Genomic DNA, 22500 nt, shown 5'->3' on the forward strand with positions numbered 1-22500 from the left:
CGGCTGCGCAGCGTCGGGTCGCGGTATCGACGCACGTGAAGTGCCGCGCGGTAACCCCAACTGGATGCGGTGCGCTGCCACACAGCACATCCATTTCCCCCGTTGGGGAGAACCATGGGAGAACATGTTCACCGCACGGCAACGCTGGAAAAATAGAACAGCGGCGTATCGGCGCGGCAGGCGAGGCGGCAGACCCGCGGCTTCTGGGTCTGCAACCAGCTTGTGTGTCTGTGTGTGTGTGTGTGTGTGTGTTGTGTGTGTGTGTGTGTGTGTGTGTGTGTGTGTGTGCGTGTGCGTGTGCGTGTGCGTGTGCGTGTGCGTGTGCTGTGTGTGTGTGTGTGTGTGTGTGTGTGCGTGCGTGCGTGTGTCTGTGTGTGTTTTGTATTATCAATATATAAATGTTTTATCCATCAAACATGCTCTGCTTGTTTATGATAATTTATACTATTAACTGTCTAAGTTTAAATTAACTGTTATTGTGAAAGGTGATCTGTCCACTGTCACAGCTCTTATTGTGAAAGGTGATCTCTCCACTGACACAGCTCTTATTGTGAAAGTTGATCTGTCCACTGACACAGCTCTTATTCTGAAAGGTGATCTGTCCACTGTCACAGCTCTTATTGTGAAAGTTGATCTGTCCACTGACACAGCTCTTATTGTGAAAGGTGATCTGTCCACGGACACAGCTCTTATTGTGAAAGTTGATCTGTCCACTGACACAGCTCTTATTGTGAAAGCTGCTTCTACTGTGTATTTTAACCACATGCAAATCGGTTGTGTTCAAAGCAACCTTTGTATGGAAACAACGTGTGGATTCTTATATGAATATATAATGTTATATTATATTAAACAACGTGTGCATTCTTATATTAATATATAATGTTATATTATATGAAACAAGGTGTGCATTCTTATATTAATATATAATGTTATATTATATGAAACAACGTGTGCATTCTTATATTAATATATAATGTTATATTATATGAAACAACGTGTGCATTCTTATATTAATATATAATGTTATATTATATTAAACAACGTGTGCATTCTTATATTAATATATAATGTTATATTATATTAAAGAACGTGTGGATTCTTATATGAATATATAATGTTATATTATATTAAAAAACGTGTGCATTCTTATATTAATATATAATGTTATATTATATGAAAGAACGTGTGGATTCTTATATGAATATATAATGTTATATTATATTAAAAAACGTGTGCATTCTTATATTAATATATAATGTTATATTATATTAAACAACGTGTGGATTCTTATATTGAATATATTTCTGTTTTTAATAATCCAGTGGTTCTCAATGTGTTTGGGTCCTTTCTGAACCCCCTAAAGGGTTAGGGTCCCCGGACCCCACTTTGAGAACCACTGGTATCATTTTAATGACATGCAAAACGGTTGAGCTTTAAGCCAACCGTCTGTATGGAGAAAACGTGTGGATTCTTATATTAATATATAATGTTATATTATATTAAAGAAGGTGTGCATTCTTACATCAAAGTGTTTTTAATTTGCATGACAGACAAACATGCAAAGTAACAAAGAGTGTTTTGTTTTTCTCTCTTTCTCTCTCTTCATTCCAGAGGTGGACTCCAATTCACCAGGTGAGTTTTTTACTGTATGAAGAATTACAAAGGCCAGATTAAAACTATCTTGATCTACGCAGAGTAAATGGAGTGTTTATGACAGCCAGGAACAGATGTACCAGTGTTGTGTAACTTGTACAGTTACAAGTAACTCACCGTGGCAGTAACTTGATCAAGTTAAAGTTATACCCCTGGAGAAATGTAACTTATAAAGTTTCAAGTTACATAGAAAAAGTAACTTGAGTAACTTGAGTTACTTTTTTTCAGTGTTAAATTGAGAATGTACATCTGGTGTACCTTAAACAAAATATAATATCCTACAAAAAAGTCACATGCCAGCAGAAATCTCAACTGAGTTTTATGTTTTATTTCAAAAAGGTTGACATTTTCTTTAGTAAACATCTGTGTTCCTAATAAAAAGTTAAAAAAAGAAGAAAATGATGATCTGTTGAGGACATTTGATCGTCAATCTTAACAAAACTTAAATGTAAAATTATAACTTCGGTTTGTAACTTCTTGTAACGAGCAAAAAATGACCCAAAAAGTATCTCAGTTACTGACGAGTTAAATATGAATGTAACTCAGTTACCAGAAAGTTACAGCAAAATGTAACTTAGTTACGTAACTCAGTTACATGTAACTTTAACTTCCCCAACACTGGATGTAACTGTAGTTTAGAGACAGTTTAGAGAGGAAACAGGGTGTTTACAGTTGCAACAAGAAGCCTCCTGAATAAATAAAAACTACATTTGATTCCGTTAAATGAAGCCTAGTAATCCATCCTGGTGGTGAGTCTTCTGCAGGCCGTCTGAATTCACAGAATATGAACCGACGCCACCAGGATGGTTCATTAGGCTGTAGGAATCAGTAGCTATTTTAACAGAGAATGTAATATTCTATCACAGTGTGATCTTTATTGACAGCAGCCTCTAGGGCAGGGGTTCCCACTTTGAAAAGCCCTGCTCTAGGGAGAGCACCTCAACCACATGAACTAGTTGTACCTTGACTGAAATGTTTTATCCATTAAAATCAGTCCCAGATTCAGGCCCACAGGAGTTCAATGCAAATTCAACACCTTTATCTTTTCTATAATCTTGAAACCATGAAAGCATGAAAATGAATCCAGACTAGCTCAGTGTGGAGCAGAGAATCCAACTCTTATTTAACAATCAAGCTGTATTGTTTATATCTTTCTTCTGACGAAGCTTTCTGATTGGCTGGAAGCTTTGCGGTGTTGTGTTGTTGTGTGATGATGTCATGCTTTCCCTCCCGAGGGCAAAGAGATGACGTCTCAATACTGAAGAGTATTGGAAGATGCTTTCTGAAGAGTTGTTCCTCTCTCTCTCTCTCTCTGTGTCTCTATGTCTCTCTGTCTCTCTCTCTCTCTCTCTCTCTCTCTCTCTCTCTCTCTGTCTCTCTCTCTCTCTCTCTCTCTCTCTCTCTCTCTCTCTCTCTCTCTGTCTCTCTCTCTCTCTCTCTCTCTCTCTCTCTGTCTCTCTCTCTCTCTCTCTCTCTCTCTCTCTCTCTCTCTCTCTCTCTCTCTCTCTCTCTCTCTCTGTGTCTCTATCTCTCTCTCTCTCTCTCTCTCTCTCTCTCTCTCTCTCTCTCTCTCTCTCTCTCTCTCTCTGTGTCTCTATGTCTCTCTCTCTCTCTCTCTCTCTCTCTGTGTCTCTATGTCTCTCTATCTTCTCAAGGCCTGGCACACATGATGGCAGAACAAGGTATGCCCTCTCTTCTCTCTCTCTTCTCTCCTCACATGTTTGGGCTCAGGGTTAGGTGTTTGGGTTCAGGTTTAGAGGTTTAGGCTCAGGTTTAGAGGTTTGGGGTCTCAGTCTCGTGTTCCCCCAGCTCTAGGCTCTCAGGTTTAGATGTTTAGGTCAGGTTTGGGCTCAGGTTTAGATTTTGGGCTCAGGTTTAGAGGTTTAGGTTCAGGTTTAGGTGTTCGGGGTCTCAGTCCCCGAACACTGCAATCATCCCTGCAATCCCTGCAATCCCTGCAATCCCTGCAATCATACCAGATTGCAGTTCCCCCAGCTCTAGGCTCTCAGGTTAGATTTGGGGCGTTGTTATGATACAAAGCCAACATGGTATGATATCTGCTTTTGCATATAAATATAGTTGATCATTGCAAATTAAAAAGGATTTTTCGATTCAGTTACTAATATATCGGTACACCCCTAGTTGTTAGGTGTTATAGGCTTGTTGGTTAGAACCATAGAGTCTCCAGTCTAGTACCAAATAACAGCTGATTTACAAGTCATGTTAAGTGCAAAGACATGATGCATAACCAGATATAACTCAGCCTTGTGTGGTTGGAGTTGGGTTTTGGCTTTTGATTGATTGATTGAAGAATTTATTGGAAGTTTGCAATAGAAAAAAGTACAGTTTCATGACAGTACAAATCACTGGTACAAGGTCAACTAAAAGGAGATCTATGGGGGCTTAGTCTATTTACAAGTCACGGATAGCAGCTGTCTGAAGGTGACTTTTCATACCAATTTTGAAGGAGGCTAGGGATTTGCTCTCCTTTAAGGCTTGTGGAAGGGCGTTCCACATGTTGATGGTATAGCAGGAGAAAGAGTTAGAGCTGAGGGAACATGAAGGATCCTTTTTAGAGTTAGGGAACATGGGTGGGCTTCACTTCTTTCCTCATGGGGGGGGGGGGTTAGGGTGGAGTTAAGGTGGGGTTAGGGTGGAGTTAGGGTTAGGTTTAGGGTGGGGGTGGGGGTGCACGGTGTGGTGGTGTTGCTGCAGTATATTGAAGTGCATGCTTTCATATACGTTTGATCTCAAAGTGTGATATCCATATTTCTGCTGTTATATTAAATGATATCAAAGTAACAAACAATAAAATACGTTAAGTCTATGGAAGACCATTTCTGATGCTCAATCCAATCAGAACGTCTTAAACTTTAATCCTTTCAGTTTGCCAGTAAGGAACACTTCAAACTAAATAAACAACTTATTTTCAGTCAATCACTGAAACCCTTCATGGGTTAGGGTTTGGTTAGTCAACCCATGAAGCTTTGACTTCAGAAATTCAGACCTTTTTAAATCTTTCATTCTGTGATGTAAATCATCACTTCTACCTCTTTTTGTGGTCACATGTTCAGATACTGGATTCTGATTGGCTTAAAACAGTGGTAAATCAGTCAACAACCTTGAGTTGGCTCATAGACCCCGCCCACTGTTGTGTTGCAGTTGTAAGATCCTTGCAAGTTACAACTGTGTTTTCTTTCATTTATATGATAGAAGTATATTTATATATATATATATATATATATATATATATATATGTATATGTATATATTTATATGATAGAAAGTTCATAATATCTATACTATAGTTCATAGTATCATTTCTATCACTATGATAGAAGTGGTAGAAAAGTGATTTACCATTTGAGGGTCGTGGTTGTGCCACAACCCTGAAACAGTGGTAAATCAGCCAACAACCCACTCCCTCTCATGGTAAATGGCTTACATCACTCCCACATGGTGGCATGCAGTCACTTCATAGAACAATGTGACCAAACGACACAGACGTTTGACGTGAGAATGAATGTGTTGCAGAAATGGTCCTCCATACAAGAGTTATGGTTTCATATTGATAACTGGTGTTTTAAGCATGACGTTGTGTTCATTAAAGGTGTGGTACAGTTAGCTTAGCATGCTGCTAACTCTACATTAACAGTGTATTATATTATACATAACATGCTGCATGTATCTCAACATACATGGATGATCTTTGTGTTTCCTGACTGTCTCCTCTCCTCTCCTCCCTCCTGGGCTCTCCTCTCCTGTGGTCCTCTCGGTGGACACTCCTCTCTGCTCCTCCCCTCCCCCTCCTGCTCTCCTCTCCTAGCTAAGAGCAAAGGTACAGCATTTTCACAAACTTTCGCTTACCGACAGTATGAGCGCCGTCGCTTGCTCTGTGAGTCTGTCTGTCTGTCTGTCTGTCTGTCTGTCTGTCTGTCTGTCTGTCTGTCTGTCTGTCTGTCTAATGTGTTTACTCTTCTCTGCCAAGCGTTGTTCTCCCTCCTCTAGAGTGTGTGTGTGTGTGTGTGTGTGTGTGTGTGTGTGTGTGTGTGTGTGTGTGTGTGTGTGTGTGTGTGTGTGTGTGTGTGTGTGTGTGTGTGTGTGTGTGTCTAATGGCTGTCTCACAGAGGGTGAGAGGATTAAGCCAGTAATTAAGACAACCTTAATTGAAGCAGCAGAAAAGACAAGAGTCGCTCAGCTAGCTTGCGTGTGTGTGTGTGTGTGTGTGTGTGTGTGTGTGTGTGTGTGTGTGTGTGTGTGTGTGTGTGTGTGTGTGTGTGTGTGTGTGTGTGTGTGTGTGTGTGTGTGTGTGTGTGTGTGTGTGTGTGTGTGTGTGTGTGTGTGTGCTAAGACACTACAGTGCGTAGAAGGATTTGCTTTGTGTTTGGGTTCAGTTTGGGTGTCCCTTCTCTGCTACAGAGATTGTCAATAAACTTTAGTTTCAAGGAGCGTTCATTAACAAACTAAATATCCTGCGTGAGTTTCACCCAATGTTCAGCTTAATGTTCACTTTCACCCAATGTTCAGCTTAATGTTAAGTTTCACCCAATGTTCAGCTTAATGTTAAGTTTCACCCAATGTTCAGCTTGATGTTCACTTTCACCCAATGTTCAGCTTAATGTTCACTTTCACCCAATGTTCAGCTTGATGTTCACTTTCACCCAATGTTCAGCTTAATGTTCACTTTCACCCAATGTTCAGCTTAATGTTCACTTTCACCCAATGTTCAGCTTAATGTTCACTTTCACCCAATGTTCAGCTTAATGTTCACTTTCACCCAATGTTCAGCTTAATGTTCACTTTCACCCAATGTTCAGCTTAATGTTCACTTTCACCCAATGTTCAGCTTAATGTTAAGTTTCACCCAATGTTCAGCTTAACTCATTCGTAGTTTACGGCCGTAAAGCCCGTTAATTTCTCTATGTCTTTCACTGCTGGCTTCTCCTACCAGTTAACGTGGGCGCTCGTCCAGTTCCCATCGTGCGTGATCGGACATGCTATGCATCGTGTGTTCGCGTATTCCATCAGCTTCTCGAATCCGTTGAAACTTTTTCAATTGATCAATAAGTTCTCCATCTGTAAGCCGCGGAGTTCAGACAGAAAGTTAACGGGCCAAAATAGAGGACGGACTTCCGCTTCCGGTTCAGGGACTCCAATGTTAAAGTTGTCCGCTCAATAATGTGTCCGTGTAGAAACCGATCACGGAGCATTAGTTCCGGCCTATTTTAGTTGCGCTTCGATAAAAAAACGTTTTTTAATTAATTTTTATTACATTTACGGGTTCTACGGGCATGGCAGAGAAGGGGTACAAAGGGGTATTTTGATGGCAGAGTTTGTGTTAATGTTCACTTTCACCCAATGTTCAGCTTAATGTTAAGTTTCACCCAATGTTCAGCTTAATGTTCACTTTCACCCAATGTTCAGCTTAATGTTAAGTTTCACCCAATGTTCAGCTTAATGTTCACTTTCACCCAATGTTCAGCTTAATGTTCACTTTCACCCAATGTTCAGCTTAATGTTAAGTTTCACCCAATGTTCAGCTTCTGTTTGGTTCAGGGGAGATACTAGAGTTTTGACGCCATCAGGCTACACCTACATCTATGTATACATGTGTGATGTCATAGTAGTCTTAGTTCTACTGGATCTCTTCTCCACTAGTCTTAGTTCTACTGGATCTCTTCTCCACTAGTCTTATTTCTACTGGATCTCTTCTCCACTAGTCTTAGTTCTACTGGATCTCTTCTCCGCTAGTCTTAGTTCTACTGGATCTCTTCTCCACTAGTCTTAGTTCTGCTGGATCTCTTCTCCACTAGTCTTAGTTCTGCTGGATCTCTTCTCCACTAGTCTTAGTTCTACTGGATCTCTTCTCCACTAGTCTTAGTTCTACTGGATCTCTTCTCCACTAGTCTTAGTTCTACTGGATCTCTTCTCCACTAGTCTTAGTTCTACTGGATCTCTTCCCCACTAGTCTTAGTTCTACTGGATCTCTTCTCCACTAGTCTTAGTTCTACTGGATCTCTTCTCCACTAGTCTTAGTTCTACTGGATCTCTTCCCCACTAGCCTTAGTTCTACTGGATCTCTTCTCCACTAGTCTTAGTTCTACTGGATCTCTTCCCCACTAGGCCCTCCCTGATGTTTTAGTCTAGTTTTTTATTTGTCGATGAAAGTGTCTGTACATTTAGTCTTACTTTTAGTTATGGTAGCTTAGTTGTTATTTAGTTTTCGGCAGTGAAAAAGAAGGTTGAATATACAGTATATATACTGTATATATACTGTATATCTACTGTATATCTACTGTATATATACTGTATATCTACTGTATATATACTGTATATATACTGTATATATACTGTATATCTACTGTATATATACTGTATATCGAGGATATCAGCCGTGCGGTGAAGTTCCTGTGAGGTGTTTGTGTGTCAGGACGTCCCACGGTGGCGTTCCCATGGCGACAGCGCTGTGTTTGATGTTTGTTGTGGGATTAAAACAGATTAACACTTTATAATCTGATAATCTGACTGAACAGAGCGGCTGCCAACTCTATTAAATAGATGTCTGTCTGTCCGTCCGTCCAACTGTCTGTCCACACCGATGCTTTGGTCTGTCTGTCTGTCTGTCCAACATTCTGTCCTAGATGTTATTGGTTAAGATCTTTAGCTGCGATTTAATTATTTCATTTTTGGCTGGTTGGTTAATTGTTGAGGGTTTTTTACAGGTCAGTATGTTGAAACTAGAAAAGAAAATTTCTAAGAAATTTTAAGTGTGCCTGCAGCTCGCTAAGTCTGTGCAACCTTGTGTAGCGGTTGGTGTTAGCATTAGCGTTACATTTTTTAACATTAGCATTTTTTGCATAAGCTTTAACATTATGGTTCTTCATATGACACCACCCACATGTCTGTACGACAAACAGATCACGAGATAAAGGGTCACTTCCTGTTTGGTGAGGGGCACTTCCTGTTTGGCGAAATAGGCCCCAATTAAAGTGATCCCTGAATAGTAGGCCATGTAGGCCTTAATATGTTATAATAAGCCTATTTAACCAAAATATACCTTTTAATACACTCAGAATGTCTTCCTTTGAGAGAAATAAGTCCTATGTTCAACCCCTGGGGGGAGCCATTGCACTGTCTGTCGCTGAGTAATGACGTATGCAAATGCATTTTGGGTGGACGGCCCATTTAAAATGGCGGTGTAAACACTTTTAGGTGTTGAATTAAGCACTTTACAAGCACGTCAAAACACCCTACTTGATATGAACAGAACAGAAAAGCACCAAACTACTAACTACAGTTAATCTGAGCTTCAAGACAATGTTTTAAATATTGTAAAGAGAACGTTGTTTTGACGTTCCATATTAACCCTATGGGCCGTCCACCCAAAATGCATTTGCATACGTCATTACTCAGCGACAGACAGTGCAATGGCTCCCCCCAGGGGTTGAACATAGGACTTATTTCTCTCAAAGGAAGACATTCTGAGTGTATTAAAAGGTATATTTTGGTTAAAGAGGGTTATTATAACATATTAAGTCCTACATGGCCTACTATTCAGGGATCACTTTAAGGTTAATGACTCTTAATCAAGTCATTTGATGACACCCACGCGTCTGTACGACAAACAATTCATGAGATATAGGGTGACTTCCTGTTTGGTGAGGGGCACTTCCTGTTTGGCAAAATAGGCCCCAATTAAGGTTAAGGACTCTTAACACCTTCTAAGCCTGGCCGCACTCCCTCGGACTTCCTACTGGGTCCCATCAGCCAATCGTCTATTCCCGTACTTCCCCGTAATTTATGAAATTAATCATAATTTTTTGAAAAATACAGTCGCAGGTCGTGCTCTGTCTCTTTAAGAGACGTTGTGCAATCGGATCACGTCAGAAACGTGATGACGTCATCGGCTGGCTCTGCCACTGGCTCCACGAGCGGCCATTACGTTCCCCTTCACTGTGTGTGCTGCAGCCTGGTTTAGCCCATCCCCTCGTCTTTTTCGACCAGACGACAGGCGAAATCAAGGCTTCGGAATGAGTGGAATACATGGAATTAGATCGATGTGCGTGCGACGAGGACGTAATGTACTTTCGAACGCTGTTTTTTCTCGCGGATTACCCCATCTCGCTCCATGCAAATGAACGGCAGAAATACAGCCAGCAGCAGCTTCTAAGTAAGTGGCCGCCCAAACACGTAGTGTGTGCACGTCCTGCTGGCTTGCACTGAACGACCCGCGCGCGTTGTTTATCATTTGGTGTGTTTGTTTTTTAAAATATGTTTATAAATAAAACGCTGATTGCACGGCAGTACCGGGGTTCAGGGGGTTCTGCCGGGGCTTGGAAGTTGTGTTAATCAAGTCATTTCACACCACCCGCGCGACAAACGGTTCACGAGATAAAGGGTCACTTCCTGTTTGGTAAGGGGCACTTCCTGTTTGGCGAAATAGGCCCTAATTAAGGTTAAGGACTCTTATTCTTGTCATTTGACGCAACCCGCGCATCTGTACGACAAATGGTTCACGAGATCAAGGGTCACTTCCTGTTTGGTGAGGGGCACTTCCTGTTTGGCGAAATAGGCCCCAATTAAGGTTAAGGACTCTTAATCAAGTCATTTGATGCCATCTACGCGTCTGTACGACAAACGGTTCACGAGCTAAAGGGTCACTTCCTGTTTGGTGAGGGGCACTTCCTGTTTGGCGAAATAGGCCCCAATTAAGGTCATGGACGATTAATGAATTAAAGCTGCAAGCAGCGATGACCGGGCCCTCGCAGCTCTACCCACGTCACAAGCCCAGCAGCCAATCAGAAACCAAACAGGAAGTCAGCCATTTCGACTAATTAGTGGCGTTTTGGCACATTTTTGGCCGTTATCACGGGTCGCACTTTAACGACAGTTTTTTGAGAAAAAATTGTTTTGTGAGAAAAAAAAAGTTTTTTGAGAAAAAAAAATTGAGAGAAAAAAAAAATTGAGAAAAAAACATTTTTTGAGAAAAAAAAATTTGAGAAAAAAATAATTTTTGAGAAAAAATTTTTTTTGAGAAAAAAAGTTTTTTGAGAAAAAAAGTTGAGATTTTTTTTTTGAGAGAACAAACGTTTTTTGAGAAAAGAAAAATTTTGAGAGAAAAAAAAAATTTGAGAAAAAAAACATTTTCGAGAAAAAAACATTTTGAGAAAAAAAAATTTTTGAGAAAAAAATTTTTTTTTGAGAAAAAAACATTTTTTTGAGAAAAAAAAATGTATGACACCAGCCGCGAGTCTGTACGACAAACGGTTCATGAGTTATAGAGGCACTTCCTGTTTGGTGAAGGGCACTTCCTGTTTGGCGAAGGAAGCGTCAATTAAGGTTAAGGACTCTTAATCAAGTCATATGATACCAGCCACAACTCTGTACGATAAACGGTGATGTAGAGGCACTTCCTGTTTGGCAAAGGGCACTTCCTGTTATAAAGGGGGCGGGGCTTAATCAATTACAGCTCATCCCTATTGGCTGGAAAAAGACCAAAGTTGTGTGTGCATTTTAAAGTTTAAATCACGTTGCTAGGCAAAAGTATGGCAGAGTTATGTGGCCACAAAGTTTCGTTTTTTCCCCCATTCAAAGTCAATGGGGGTTTTTGAGCGTAGTTTTTTGCGAATTACGTTGCCATGGTAACGCGGATCGGAAAGAAAAGTAATAGCACACCATTCCCGGCCGAGCCGCACATTTTGATGTATATATTGCGGGGGTGGCGTAAATCTTGCGGCAGTTATTACGTGCCGAAATTTCCCCCATTCTAAGTCAATGGGGTTTTTGGGCGTCGTTTTTTGCGAATTACGTCGCCATGGTAACGCGGATCGGAAAGAAAAGTAATAGCAACCTATTCCCGGCCGAGCCGCACGTTTTGATGTATATATTGCGTGGGTGCCGTAAATTGTGCGGCAGTTATTACGTGCAGAAATTTGCAAGAACATTACCGACCGACAGACAGACCGACCGACTTAAGTATGGCGGATTACAATAAGTGTTTTGCCATTGCATTGCATGGCAGGCACACTTAATAAATAAATACACGTAATTAAGTAAGATGGATGGATGGATGGATGGATGGATGGATGGATGGATGGATGGATGGATGGATGAGTGATGAGTGGTGGAGGAGTGGTAAGACGTCTCCTGATGAGGGAGATTCCACGACAAAAAGATGGTTTCTATTTTTACCATCCAGCTGTCAGTCACTCTGCAGTAGCCCCGCCTCCAGTGTGGTGGAGGGGGGGTTGTCATGCCCACCTTCAGGACACACGTTCACCCTTCCTGTCTCTTTGACCCCATTAAAAGCTGCCTGGTGCCCGCTGGGCACCCACTGAGTGCCCTCTTGCTGCCCTCTTGGTGCCCTCTGTCATGTCATGTCATGTCATGTAAAATGTGTGTATGGGGAGTCCATGTTTCAGCACCGTACAGAAGGACAGCTCCTTATTCATTGTCCATGTTTCAGCACCGTACAGAAGGATAGCTCCTTATTCATTGTCCATGTTTCAGCACCGTACAGAAGGACAGCTCCTTATTCATTGTCCAGTTTCAGAACCGTACAGAAGGATAGCTCCTTATTCATTGTCCAGTTTCAGCACCGTACAGAAGGATAGCTCCGTATTCATTGTCCAGTTTCAGCACCGTACAGAAGGATAGCTCCTTATTCATTGTCCAGTTTCAGCACCGTACAGAAGGATAGCTCCTTATTCATTGTCCAGTTTCAGCACCGTACAGAAGGACAGCTTCTTATTCATTGTCCATGTTTCAGCACCGTACATGTTTACATTGCTAAAGCAAGTGTCACAAATAAAATAAAAACAGTTGAAAATGGGGAACATATATACATTGGGAGGGGGTACAGCATTGTGTAAACAGAGCTATGTCGCATTCTGACATTTTATATATATACAGGCTATAAAGCTTTTGGAACAAATAACAGCATTATTGTTTCTCAAAATGCATTTAAAGGTAGCAGCTCTGTTTCATACTGTATGTGCAGTAGGTCAAGATGTCAATCCATGGTTTGTAGTCCTTAGGGTGGTTGTGTTTCTAGCCTTCTTTTGTCGCAATTCATTTATTCATTGTCCATGTTTCAGCACCATACAGAAGGATAGTTTCCACCCAGGCTTTGAACAGGTTGATCTTGGTAGCTCTTCAGATGTCTGACTGCCATATGAGATTTATCTTTATTGCAAGCAGTTCAGGCTGTCCTTTCCTTGACAGGAAGTCTTTTTGCTACTGACTATGTTTGATCCAAGGTGTTTGAATTCCTCTGTTTCTTTGATGTCACTGCTGTCTATGGGTTGAATACAGGAATGCTGGGGAGAGAGAGACTTGGTTGTTGTCTTTATAGCAGCTGAAGTCAGCCTTACTTTATTTAGTAGCTTTTGTAGTATTTATTTATTCATGTACAGGGGTTGACACTAAGGGCTCAGGGGCACTTGCCATACGGGCAAGTACAGATCATGTTCTATACTTGCCCAAATGTCATGCCCACTTGCCGGGAAAGTAAATCGTCAATTATAAAATGATAGGCAAGATTTTAATTTCCGCTCAATTTAACACTTATTTATTTACTCTGGGGTTGTGCGATTAAAAAATGTCATACCTCAAACCTCCAAATCCAAATAGCTATGATTGAATATGTCTGTGGTTTCACATCTTATTTTATATTTTTAGCAACAATAAAAACAGAACATTGTTGGTAATCAGTGCTCTGATTTGACATTCCACAGACCAGAGGACAGCCCTCTGGCAACGTTAAGATGTTTGACAGATATCTGGTATTTATGGGCGGTTGCGTCTACTCTCAAATGAGCACTTGCCCGTTCGAGCAACTTGAAAGCAAACTTCACCCCAAAGTTTTATTTACCTGCCGGGGGCAGCTGGGCAAGCCTTAGTGTCAACGCCTGATGTATTATTTAGTAGATGAGTGTAGGGCATCAGTTTCCCATCTTCATGTCACTGCCGTGTGGGTACGCACTCTACTCCAGACAACACTGATCTCTGTCTTCCACCGATGTTATCATCTAGAGCTCTAAACCCTCCACTCTATCCTGTCTAGCATCAGGGTCTAGAGCTCTAAACCCACCTGTCTAGCATCAGGGTCTAGAGCTCTAAACCCTCCTGTCTATAGCATCAGGGTCTAGAGCTCTAAACCCTCCTGTCTAGCATCAGGGTCTAGAGCTCTAAACCCTCCTGTCTAGCATCAGGGTTTAGAGCTCTAAACCCTCCTGTCTAGCATCAGGGTCTAGAGCTCTAAACCCTCCTGTCTAGCATCAGGGTCTAGAGCTCTAAACCCTGGTAGCCAGGTAATCAATGAACCTAAATAACATGCTATCTAAATGACATGTGAATCGTCTCATGAGTCATCAAGGCTATACGTAGGTTTAAGAGCTATCCGGTGTTTCTGTGGGCTGCTGTTGTCTGTCTTTACACACAAACTGCAACGCTAATACCAGTAAGACTCCCTAATCGGGAGATAAGCAACTGTCAGGTCGCAGCGTGATTTTAGAGCTAAATGTGTAGGAGCAGTGTCCAAAAAAGTGTTTGAAAAAATCGTCCTGATGGTGGCGCTATATGGGACAGATCCATGTTGATGACATGAGTGTAGAGATACTGTGTCCCGATTTGCGTGATTTTGGGGCAAAATCTGTAGGAGCATTGTCCAAAAATGTGTTTTGCAAGAATCGGCCTCATGGTGGCGCTAGAAGAGGGCCATGTGAGAATTGATGGGTTGTGGTTTGGCAGGCAAGGAGTGTGTGTGCAACATTTGGCATGGATCGGGGCAACGGTTGCGGAGATATGAGCAGGGCAAAAGTGTGACGTGTGATGTGAGACTGACCACAGCCGGTGGAGGTTTTGATAGTAACTGCAACCTGACGGTCGCAAAAACCTCTGCATTCACATGGATCGTCTGTCCTCCACACCTCTGCATTCCTCCTTGTTGTTCACTCAGTGCACAACGCAGGACACTAAAGATACTCCGTCCTGCTACAGCAGCCTCCATTGTATCGCCGTGCAGTCCTTTCAGATGTCTGAGTACAAAGAAACCCCTGCCGTCCCCGTTGACCCTCCCAGGGTGATTAATGAGGTGTTTATATGAGGCAGGGTCCGTAGCGAACGCTGCGCTGCACACAGCGGCTCCACCGTGTCTCCATGTACCGTCAGACCCTTTGTCGTCTGCTTTGCTGCTGATTTGTGCTCATAATGTTGTTTAAAAGCAACAGGCCTTTCTTTCTTTTTTTCTCCCTCCCATGAATAGGACTTCAAAGTCAAGCTGTATTGGATTCAAGTGTTCACAGAATAAAAGCTCGCCCGTGCTCTCCTCTCTTTCTTTCTCTTTCTTAAACCCCATTTATGTTCGTCAAGCGTCACCATGGCAGATCTGACTTTTTTATTAACTCATTGACTGCCGTGAGTGTTTTTCACAACCTTGAAAACACCCGACATGTAGAACTCTGTACCCCATGTAAAACCTGTAGAACTCTGTACCCCATGTAGAATCACAATGTTTGCTAGTAGTCATTGTTGACTTTAACAGCCTTGGGTTTCGTAGGGGTGGCTAAACTTTATAGTTTCTTCCTGTGTTTTCGATAAGTGTTGAGTTAGTGATTGATTTGCAATTTAGTTTCAGGTTCCTTTGTGGGTTTATTTGGTTTATTGTTCTGGAGCGTAACGACGTGATATTTGTGTTCTCTGCAACCGTTGGTCCGACTGAACTCCCACTGACCACTGCACAGTCCCAGGTCATGTGACCACTGCACAGTCCCAGGTCATGTGACCACTGCACAGTCCCAGGTCATGTGACCACTGCACAGTCCCAGGTCATGTGACCACTGCACAGCCTCAGGTCATGTCGGACTCAGGCTCCAAGTTCACGGTTCGAACGGCCGGACATTGCTGAGTCATACCCTGGACAAGCACGCACACACACACACACACACACACACACACACACACACACACACACACACACACACACACACACACACACACACACACACACACTACAGCTACTTTGAGTTTGAGTAAAAGAGATGGATGCATCTCTGGTGTAATTACTGTAGCTGCTGTTAGCGCTACCCACGGCGCGGGCGGTTAGCCACAGCTGCTCTGACATCCAGCGCTGCTAGCGCGGCCCGCGGCGCGGTTAGCCACAGCTGGTCTCCCGCTCCGCGGCGTGCTGGCCACCGTGTCCCCGCTGGATGTCATGCAATACTTTAGCCTGTTGACCCTCCGCACTGACACTGTTGAGTCTGTTTAACACACAGTGAAAACAACACTGTTGAGTCTGTTTAACACACAGTGAAAACAACACTGTTGAGTCTGTTTAACACACAGTGAAAACAACACTGTTGAGTCTGTTTAACACACAGTGAAAACAACACTGTTGAGTCTGTTTAACACACAGTGAAAACAACATGGACCCCCAGAGCAGAGAGGAGGACTGAAGGACAACCAAACATTGATGTTTTTCTATTCAGCTGCATTCAAGACTTCTGTCACGTTAGATCTTCTGGGAATGTGTTTTCAGTGGCGTACAGCAGTGTTTCTCAACCTTTTTTCTGCATGGCCACACTTTTCATGTCCCAAGAATCCATGGTCACACCAACATAATTCGGGGGTGTAAATATCCTCACTGTCGGGAAGAAACCTTGTATCTCCAAGTTTCAAATGTGTACGTTTCTTCACAAAGTAAAGTCGCACAACAGTAGTGAAAACAGCAGATCTACAAGCACACAACGCCTCGCAAGCGGATGTGACGCAACCGCTCCCTTGGTGCAGTAGCAATAACATGTCCTACTGGAAGCGTTATGTCTCCTTTAAACATTTTTTGGGCGTTATTTCGTCTTTCTCTGGTGTTGTTGGTGTTACTTCCATGATGTTTTCAAACGTTTTCTTAAACTATACACCCATAACCAGAATAGGCCGCTCGAATGACTTTGTCTGAGCTATTGTGTTTCTGTTATGTTTCCAGTGGGACTACAGTTCAGTGAAGCAGTGGCTACTTCCGATACTCGCCGTTCGGGAGCTGCCGTTCCAGACTCTATATAGCATTCGGAGATTGTGGAATAGTTGTCTGGCTACGCGAGACTTATGCTAGTGTAACAGCTGGGATTCAAACCCGGGTCTCCCGCGTGAAAGCCTAATATCTTAACTATTGCTCCAAAGGGCTATTCCTATGGACTGAGGGAGATACTAGACTCCTGAGGCCATCAGGCTGAGGCTGTGAATCTCTCTGCTACACCAGATAACATGCTGTATGTTTGGTATGTAAACATGAGCCACATGAGGGCAGCAAGATACTCTGCAGTAATGGTAATGTTAATGACTTCTGGAAAGAGCTCTTATAATAGTAAACCTTCTTCACCAGGTACGGTTGAAGGAATATCTGGACCTTAAAGCCTTATGGCTGTTGCCATGAAGCCACAATATTATCATGTGGCTTATCACATTGTTTTTATTTATTTAAGACAGCAGTTAAATAGTTCCCTTTGTTACTGTATTAAGAGTGACCTGTTTGTGGATGATCCGATATGAACGATGACACCATGGGAATAAAAACATGAGGTTTATGAAGCCATGCATAAACTGTCTGACAACAAGGCATCTGGCATGGATCAGATTTCTGCAGAGCACCTGAACAATGCTAGTCTGAGGCTGGCTGCTCTTTTATCTATGAGTTTCACTGGTTTCATGATCCATGGCATTCTACCTGAAGCGGGTAAGGTTAGTAGCCTGGTTAACTACAGACCCATAGCCATAGTAAGGTTAATAACCTGATTAACTACAGAACCATAGCCATAGTAAGGTTAGTAACCTGGATAACTACAGACCCATAGCCATAGTAAGGTTAATAACCTGGTTAACTACAGACCCATAGCCATAGTAAGGTTAATAACCTGGTTAACTACAGACCCATAGCCATAGTAAGGTTAATAACCTGGTTAACTACAGAACCATAACCATAGCCAGCATCCTCTCTAAAGTCATGGAGAGAATCCTATTGGACAGAGTTGCTGCATAATGTTAATTCCTTTGATAATCAGTTTGGTTTTAAGGCAAAGCGTGGCACTGACTTCACTGACTGGTGTATGTTTGCTCTGAAGGAAATAGTGAGCAAAAACAAAGTCTGTAATTCCTCAGTTCTAATGTGTTTTATTGATGCGTCCCGGGCGTTCGATCGGGTCAACCACAGAAAGCTTTTTATAAAAATGAAACAAAGAGGTGTACCTGGATACATCGTGCAGTCCTGGCCTACTGGTAGCCCACTAGACCATGCCAGTCAAATGGGATGGGAGAATATGGGGCGTCAGACAGGGGAATTCTTTCTCCAATTTAATTTAATTTATAATGTATGGATGACTTGTCTGCTCAACTGAGAGACTGTAATACTGGTTGCATGGTTGGTGAAACACTTGTGAATCAAATATCTTGGTCACTTTATTACTGATCAAATGACTGGTGATGAATCATATTTACAGACGGTGTTGAAAGTTGTATGCTCAAGCTAACACTATTGCTCCTAAGTTCAGTCATTGTTCTTCTAAAGTGAAAGTATCATTGTTTAAGACATATTGATTTATACTGCTCATCTGTGGTCGTCTTATAAGAAATCTAGTATGCACAGGTAGCATATAATGATGCAATGAGAATACTATAGTCTGATGTTTGTCACTGCTGGAGTGAGGACTTTTAAAGCACTTTTAAACCATTTAATGTTGAAGTTCTGTTCATGCAACGGCTGCATGTAACAACGTTTCAAGCCCTGTTATGAGCAGTTCAGGCTGGACATCCAGACTTGAACAGGTGTCTTTATTGTGCCTGATTTAACAGTGGGCTGTGGGGGGGGGGGGGCAGACAGACCCTCAGAGTGTGACAGTTAGGATACTGAAGGGGGGGGGGGGGGGGGTGGCAGAGAGCCATGTGATGGCAGGTGGGATGGGGGGAGGGGTGGGGGGGGTTCTATGGCATGATGACAGAACTGACACAGCATGAGAGAACAAACTATTTGATTTGCTGTCTGTCTGTCTGTATGTCTGTCTGTCTGTCTGTCTGTCTGTCTGTCTGTCTGTCTGTCTGTCTGTCTGTCTGTCTGTCTGTCTGTCTGTCTGTCTGTCTGTCTGTCTGTCTGTCTGTCTGTCTGTCTGTCTGTCTGTCTGTCTGTCTCTGCATGGTGCATTTACAGTAGACACACCTTTATCTACCCATTCACACACACATTCATTACATTCAACCATTCACACACACATCCATTACATTCACCCATTCACACACACATCCATTACATTCACCCATTCACACACACACATTCATTACATTCACCCATTCACACACACACACACACACACACACACACATTCATTACATTCACCCATTCACACACACTCATTCATTACATTCACCCATTCACACAGACACATTCATTACATTCACCCATTCACACAGCAATGTCAGAGGAAACCATGCTTGGCACCAACCTGCTCATCAGGAGCAGTTAGGGGTTCAGAGTCTTGCTCAAGGACTCTTCAACACTAACTCTGGGGGAGCCTGGGATCGAACTGGGAACCCTCCGTGTTCTAAGACGGTTTCTCTACCCCTGAGCCACTGCCACCGGGAAATGTCTCTCTATAAAATAGTTATTTTCAATGTGTGTGTGTGTGTGTGTGTGTTTGTGCGTGCGTGCGTGTGTGCGTGTGTGCGTGCGTGCGTGCGTGCGTGCGTGTGTGTGTGTGTGTGTGTGTGTGCGCGCGTGCGTGTGTGTGCGCGTGTGTGTGCGTGTGTGTGTGTGTGTGTGTGTGTGTGTGTGTGTGTGTGTGTGTGTGTGTGTGTGTGTGTGTGTGTGTGTGTGTGTGTGTGTGTGTGTGTGTGTGTGTGTGTGTGTGTGTGCGTGCAGATCGATGCCCGCCCCCAGGGGATCAGAGATGAAGTGATTGGCTGGTTAATGGGTTGCGGCAGCATTATGCTAATGAGATGCTAATGAGATGCTAAGGAGCCAATCAGCTGTGATTTCATTACAGAGGCTAACCTTGAGGAGACATCACTAATCAAACACTGATCAGCTCTGGGAATTCACTCTCTCTGCACTCCTCTGCTCGCGTCTGCTGCCTACGCAATGCTACAGGTGTGTGTGTGTGTGCGCGTGTGCATGTGTGCGTGTGTGTGTGTGTGTGTGTGTGCGTGTGCGTGCTGCAAAGTAACTGAGTAAATTTACACACGTAACTTTATTGAGTAAAGGCCCATTCCCACTGAGATAAAACAAATCTCTTTCTCCAGATATTTATCCATTCAAAGTGGATGTTAGATGCAGATACAAAAAATATCTGACACAGATAAAAGAAATATATGTGGCAGATATTTTTTTTATCTGTATCTACCATCCACTTGAATGGAAAAATATCTGGAGAAAGAGATTTTTTTATCTGTTATCTGGCCCAGTGGGAATGGGCCTTAAATATACATGTATAATACTTAATACTTCTACCTCACTACATCAAGTAACTGTAGATTTCAGGGTTGTTTCCTAGAGGTTATTTTCAGCGTGCAACACAAGGGTAAAACCAACCTTTACGACGCCATCAAGGCACCGCCAAAATATTTATTTTGTAGACGGAATCAAATGTAGATTCAGTCGACTAAATGTAGACTCAGACTAAAACATCTTCAGATGACAAAAAAAAAATCAACAGTAATGTGAAACATTCCTGCTGCAGTGATGACCTTTGACCCCAAATCCCCTCCGGAGTTTTCTTTCTCTAGGGTGAAATGGGAGCGCTTGTTTTGGTGATGACGACGCGGGGTCACCAGCGTCAGGGTTACTGAGGTTAGGGTTTGGGTTAGGGTTAGGTTTAGGGTTAGGCATAGAGGTTAGCATTCACCAGTGTCAGGTTTAATGAGGTTAGGGTTGGGTTTAGGTTTAGGTTTAGGTTTAGGTTTAGGCATAGAGGTTAACATTCACCAACGAAGTGAACAGCGCTATCGACCTCTGGTTCAGCCAATCACAAGCCACACCTTCTAATTTATTCGACCCTGTATCCTACGGATTCCATAATCGCCTCCTGGACACGTTCTGTGGGCGTGGCCTCCTGTGGGCGTGGCCTCTGTGTTGTTGTTTTGCTGGTTGACCTCGTTGACCTTGATGACAAAGTGTTTACACCGCTGTTTACTTCCTGCTCCCACAGGATGTGATGTCATCAGTTTAACCTCTCAGTCTAATTAGTCTTATCTATAAGTGCTGAGTGTACACTGTGTGTGTGTGTGTACGTGTGTGTGTGTGTGCGTGTGTGCGTGTGCATGTGCGTGTGTGTGTGTGTGTGTGTGTGTGTGTGTGTGTGTGTGTGTGTGTGTGCGCGTGTGCATGCGTGCGTACGTGCATGCGTGCGTGCGTGTGTGTCCAGTATCAGTTTTCTTCAGATCCTCCCGGTGTGAAATCCCCTCCCCTAAAAACATTTCCCCTTCCTTCCCTGGGAATCTCTTTATCACTTGTGTAAATTTATCACTAGCAATACCACAACGGTACAAAAACACCACGAGGCGACTATACCGTGGTGACAGCAGCTCCCTAACGGCGAGTAATGGAAACGGGCATTACCGTTCAAGAAAATATATTTTAAAATGTCATTTCTGCTAAGCAGCAAGCTAAACATGCTTATATGATTTTTATTTATATAATGATAAATGTGTGCGATGTGAGATTGAAAAAGGAAGTGACGAGGAGGCTTCACTTCCGCTTTAACCGGTACTCATCGTTCTTCTTTCGATGCACCAGACTGTATGCCGGGAGCATTTGCCCAAATCGCGGAGGCAACAGTCTGGCCTCGCGAGACTATGGTGACAGTGACATGGCAGCAGTCACAGGCACTGGAGGAGCATGGTGAAACGCAGGGTGTTGCTAAGATCAAATGAAGGTTAAACAGGGGTTAAACTCCCCCCCCCCCCCCCCATGGATACCTGACCTGGTAAAACAATATCACTGTGGAATAGTTCACTACCTACTGACAGGAACACTGTGTGTGTGTGTGTGTGTGTGTGTGTGTGTGTGTGTGTGTGTGTGTGTATGTGTGTGTGTGTGTGTGTGTGTGTTAGAATGGAGCACAGTTAAACCAAAGTGCTTCACTGTAACAAAACACAGTGAATTACTGAGAGTAAAACAGAACACATGTGCTGCAGCAGTAATCTCCTGACGAGCCATAAAGTGATTATAATTTAAATAAACTGATGGATTATCATCTGGTCAACGTCTGCTGATGCTTATAAAGTGTGCACATACGTGCACAATGATCATCTGTGTGTGTGTGTGTGTGTAGCTGTTGAGTGTGGTGGTACGTGCACTCTAGGGAAAACATTACCATCTACTGTAGTTCACAACCATGGCTTTTGAAATACATGTTTGTATATTACTAGTAAGACTCCTCAGGGCGACAAGCTTGCGCCATGTCTTGACCATCTGGCCAGTGATGTATATCGGAGCTGTTACCCATATATGGAGACCCCTGGTACCCATATATGGAGATATGCTGTGAGAGCCCAAACATGCATACTCAGTTATTCATTATGTGAATAACTACCACAGTCAGCAACAGGAGGACACTGGACATAAAAAAGGCAAAACAAACCCCACATGGCTCTCTTCTTCTTCTCTCCTTTTGGTGCTTTGTGGCAGGCAGCTTTACAGCGCCACTCACTGGTCTAGCATATGTACTACAGTGGTTTTGGTGCATTCTCATGCATTTCTGGGTGATAAGGTCATAACACGAAAAAACGAAATCTCTTACTTAGGATGCATCCTTGAAGCTAATCTTTCCAGCGAAAAGATGACTTCTAAAGTAATAAATAAAATCAACCA

At 42.8% G+C, this 22500-nt stretch overlaps 1 protein-coding gene across 1 annotated transcript in view; it reads left to right on the plus strand.

Annotated features, from left to right (window-relative positions):
* Positions 1-22500, plus strand: part of nrxn3a (neurexin 3a) — a gene marked incomplete at both ends in the record, with an annotated part of 301509 nt that overhangs the window by 23458 nt on the left and 255551 nt on the right. Inside the window, 2 exon segments of the mRNA XM_080750273.1 lie at positions 3288-3335; positions 5479-5547. Of these exon segments, the coding sequence (XP_080606399.1) occupies positions 3288-3335; positions 5479-5547 (117 nt within the window).

The sequence above is a fragment of the Nannobrachium achirus genome (assembly GCF_963921795.1).
Source record: "Nannobrachium achirus genome assembly, chromosome: 20".
NCBI classification, from domain to species: domain Eukaryota; kingdom Metazoa; phylum Chordata; class Actinopteri; order Myctophiformes; family Myctophidae; genus Nannobrachium; species Nannobrachium achirus.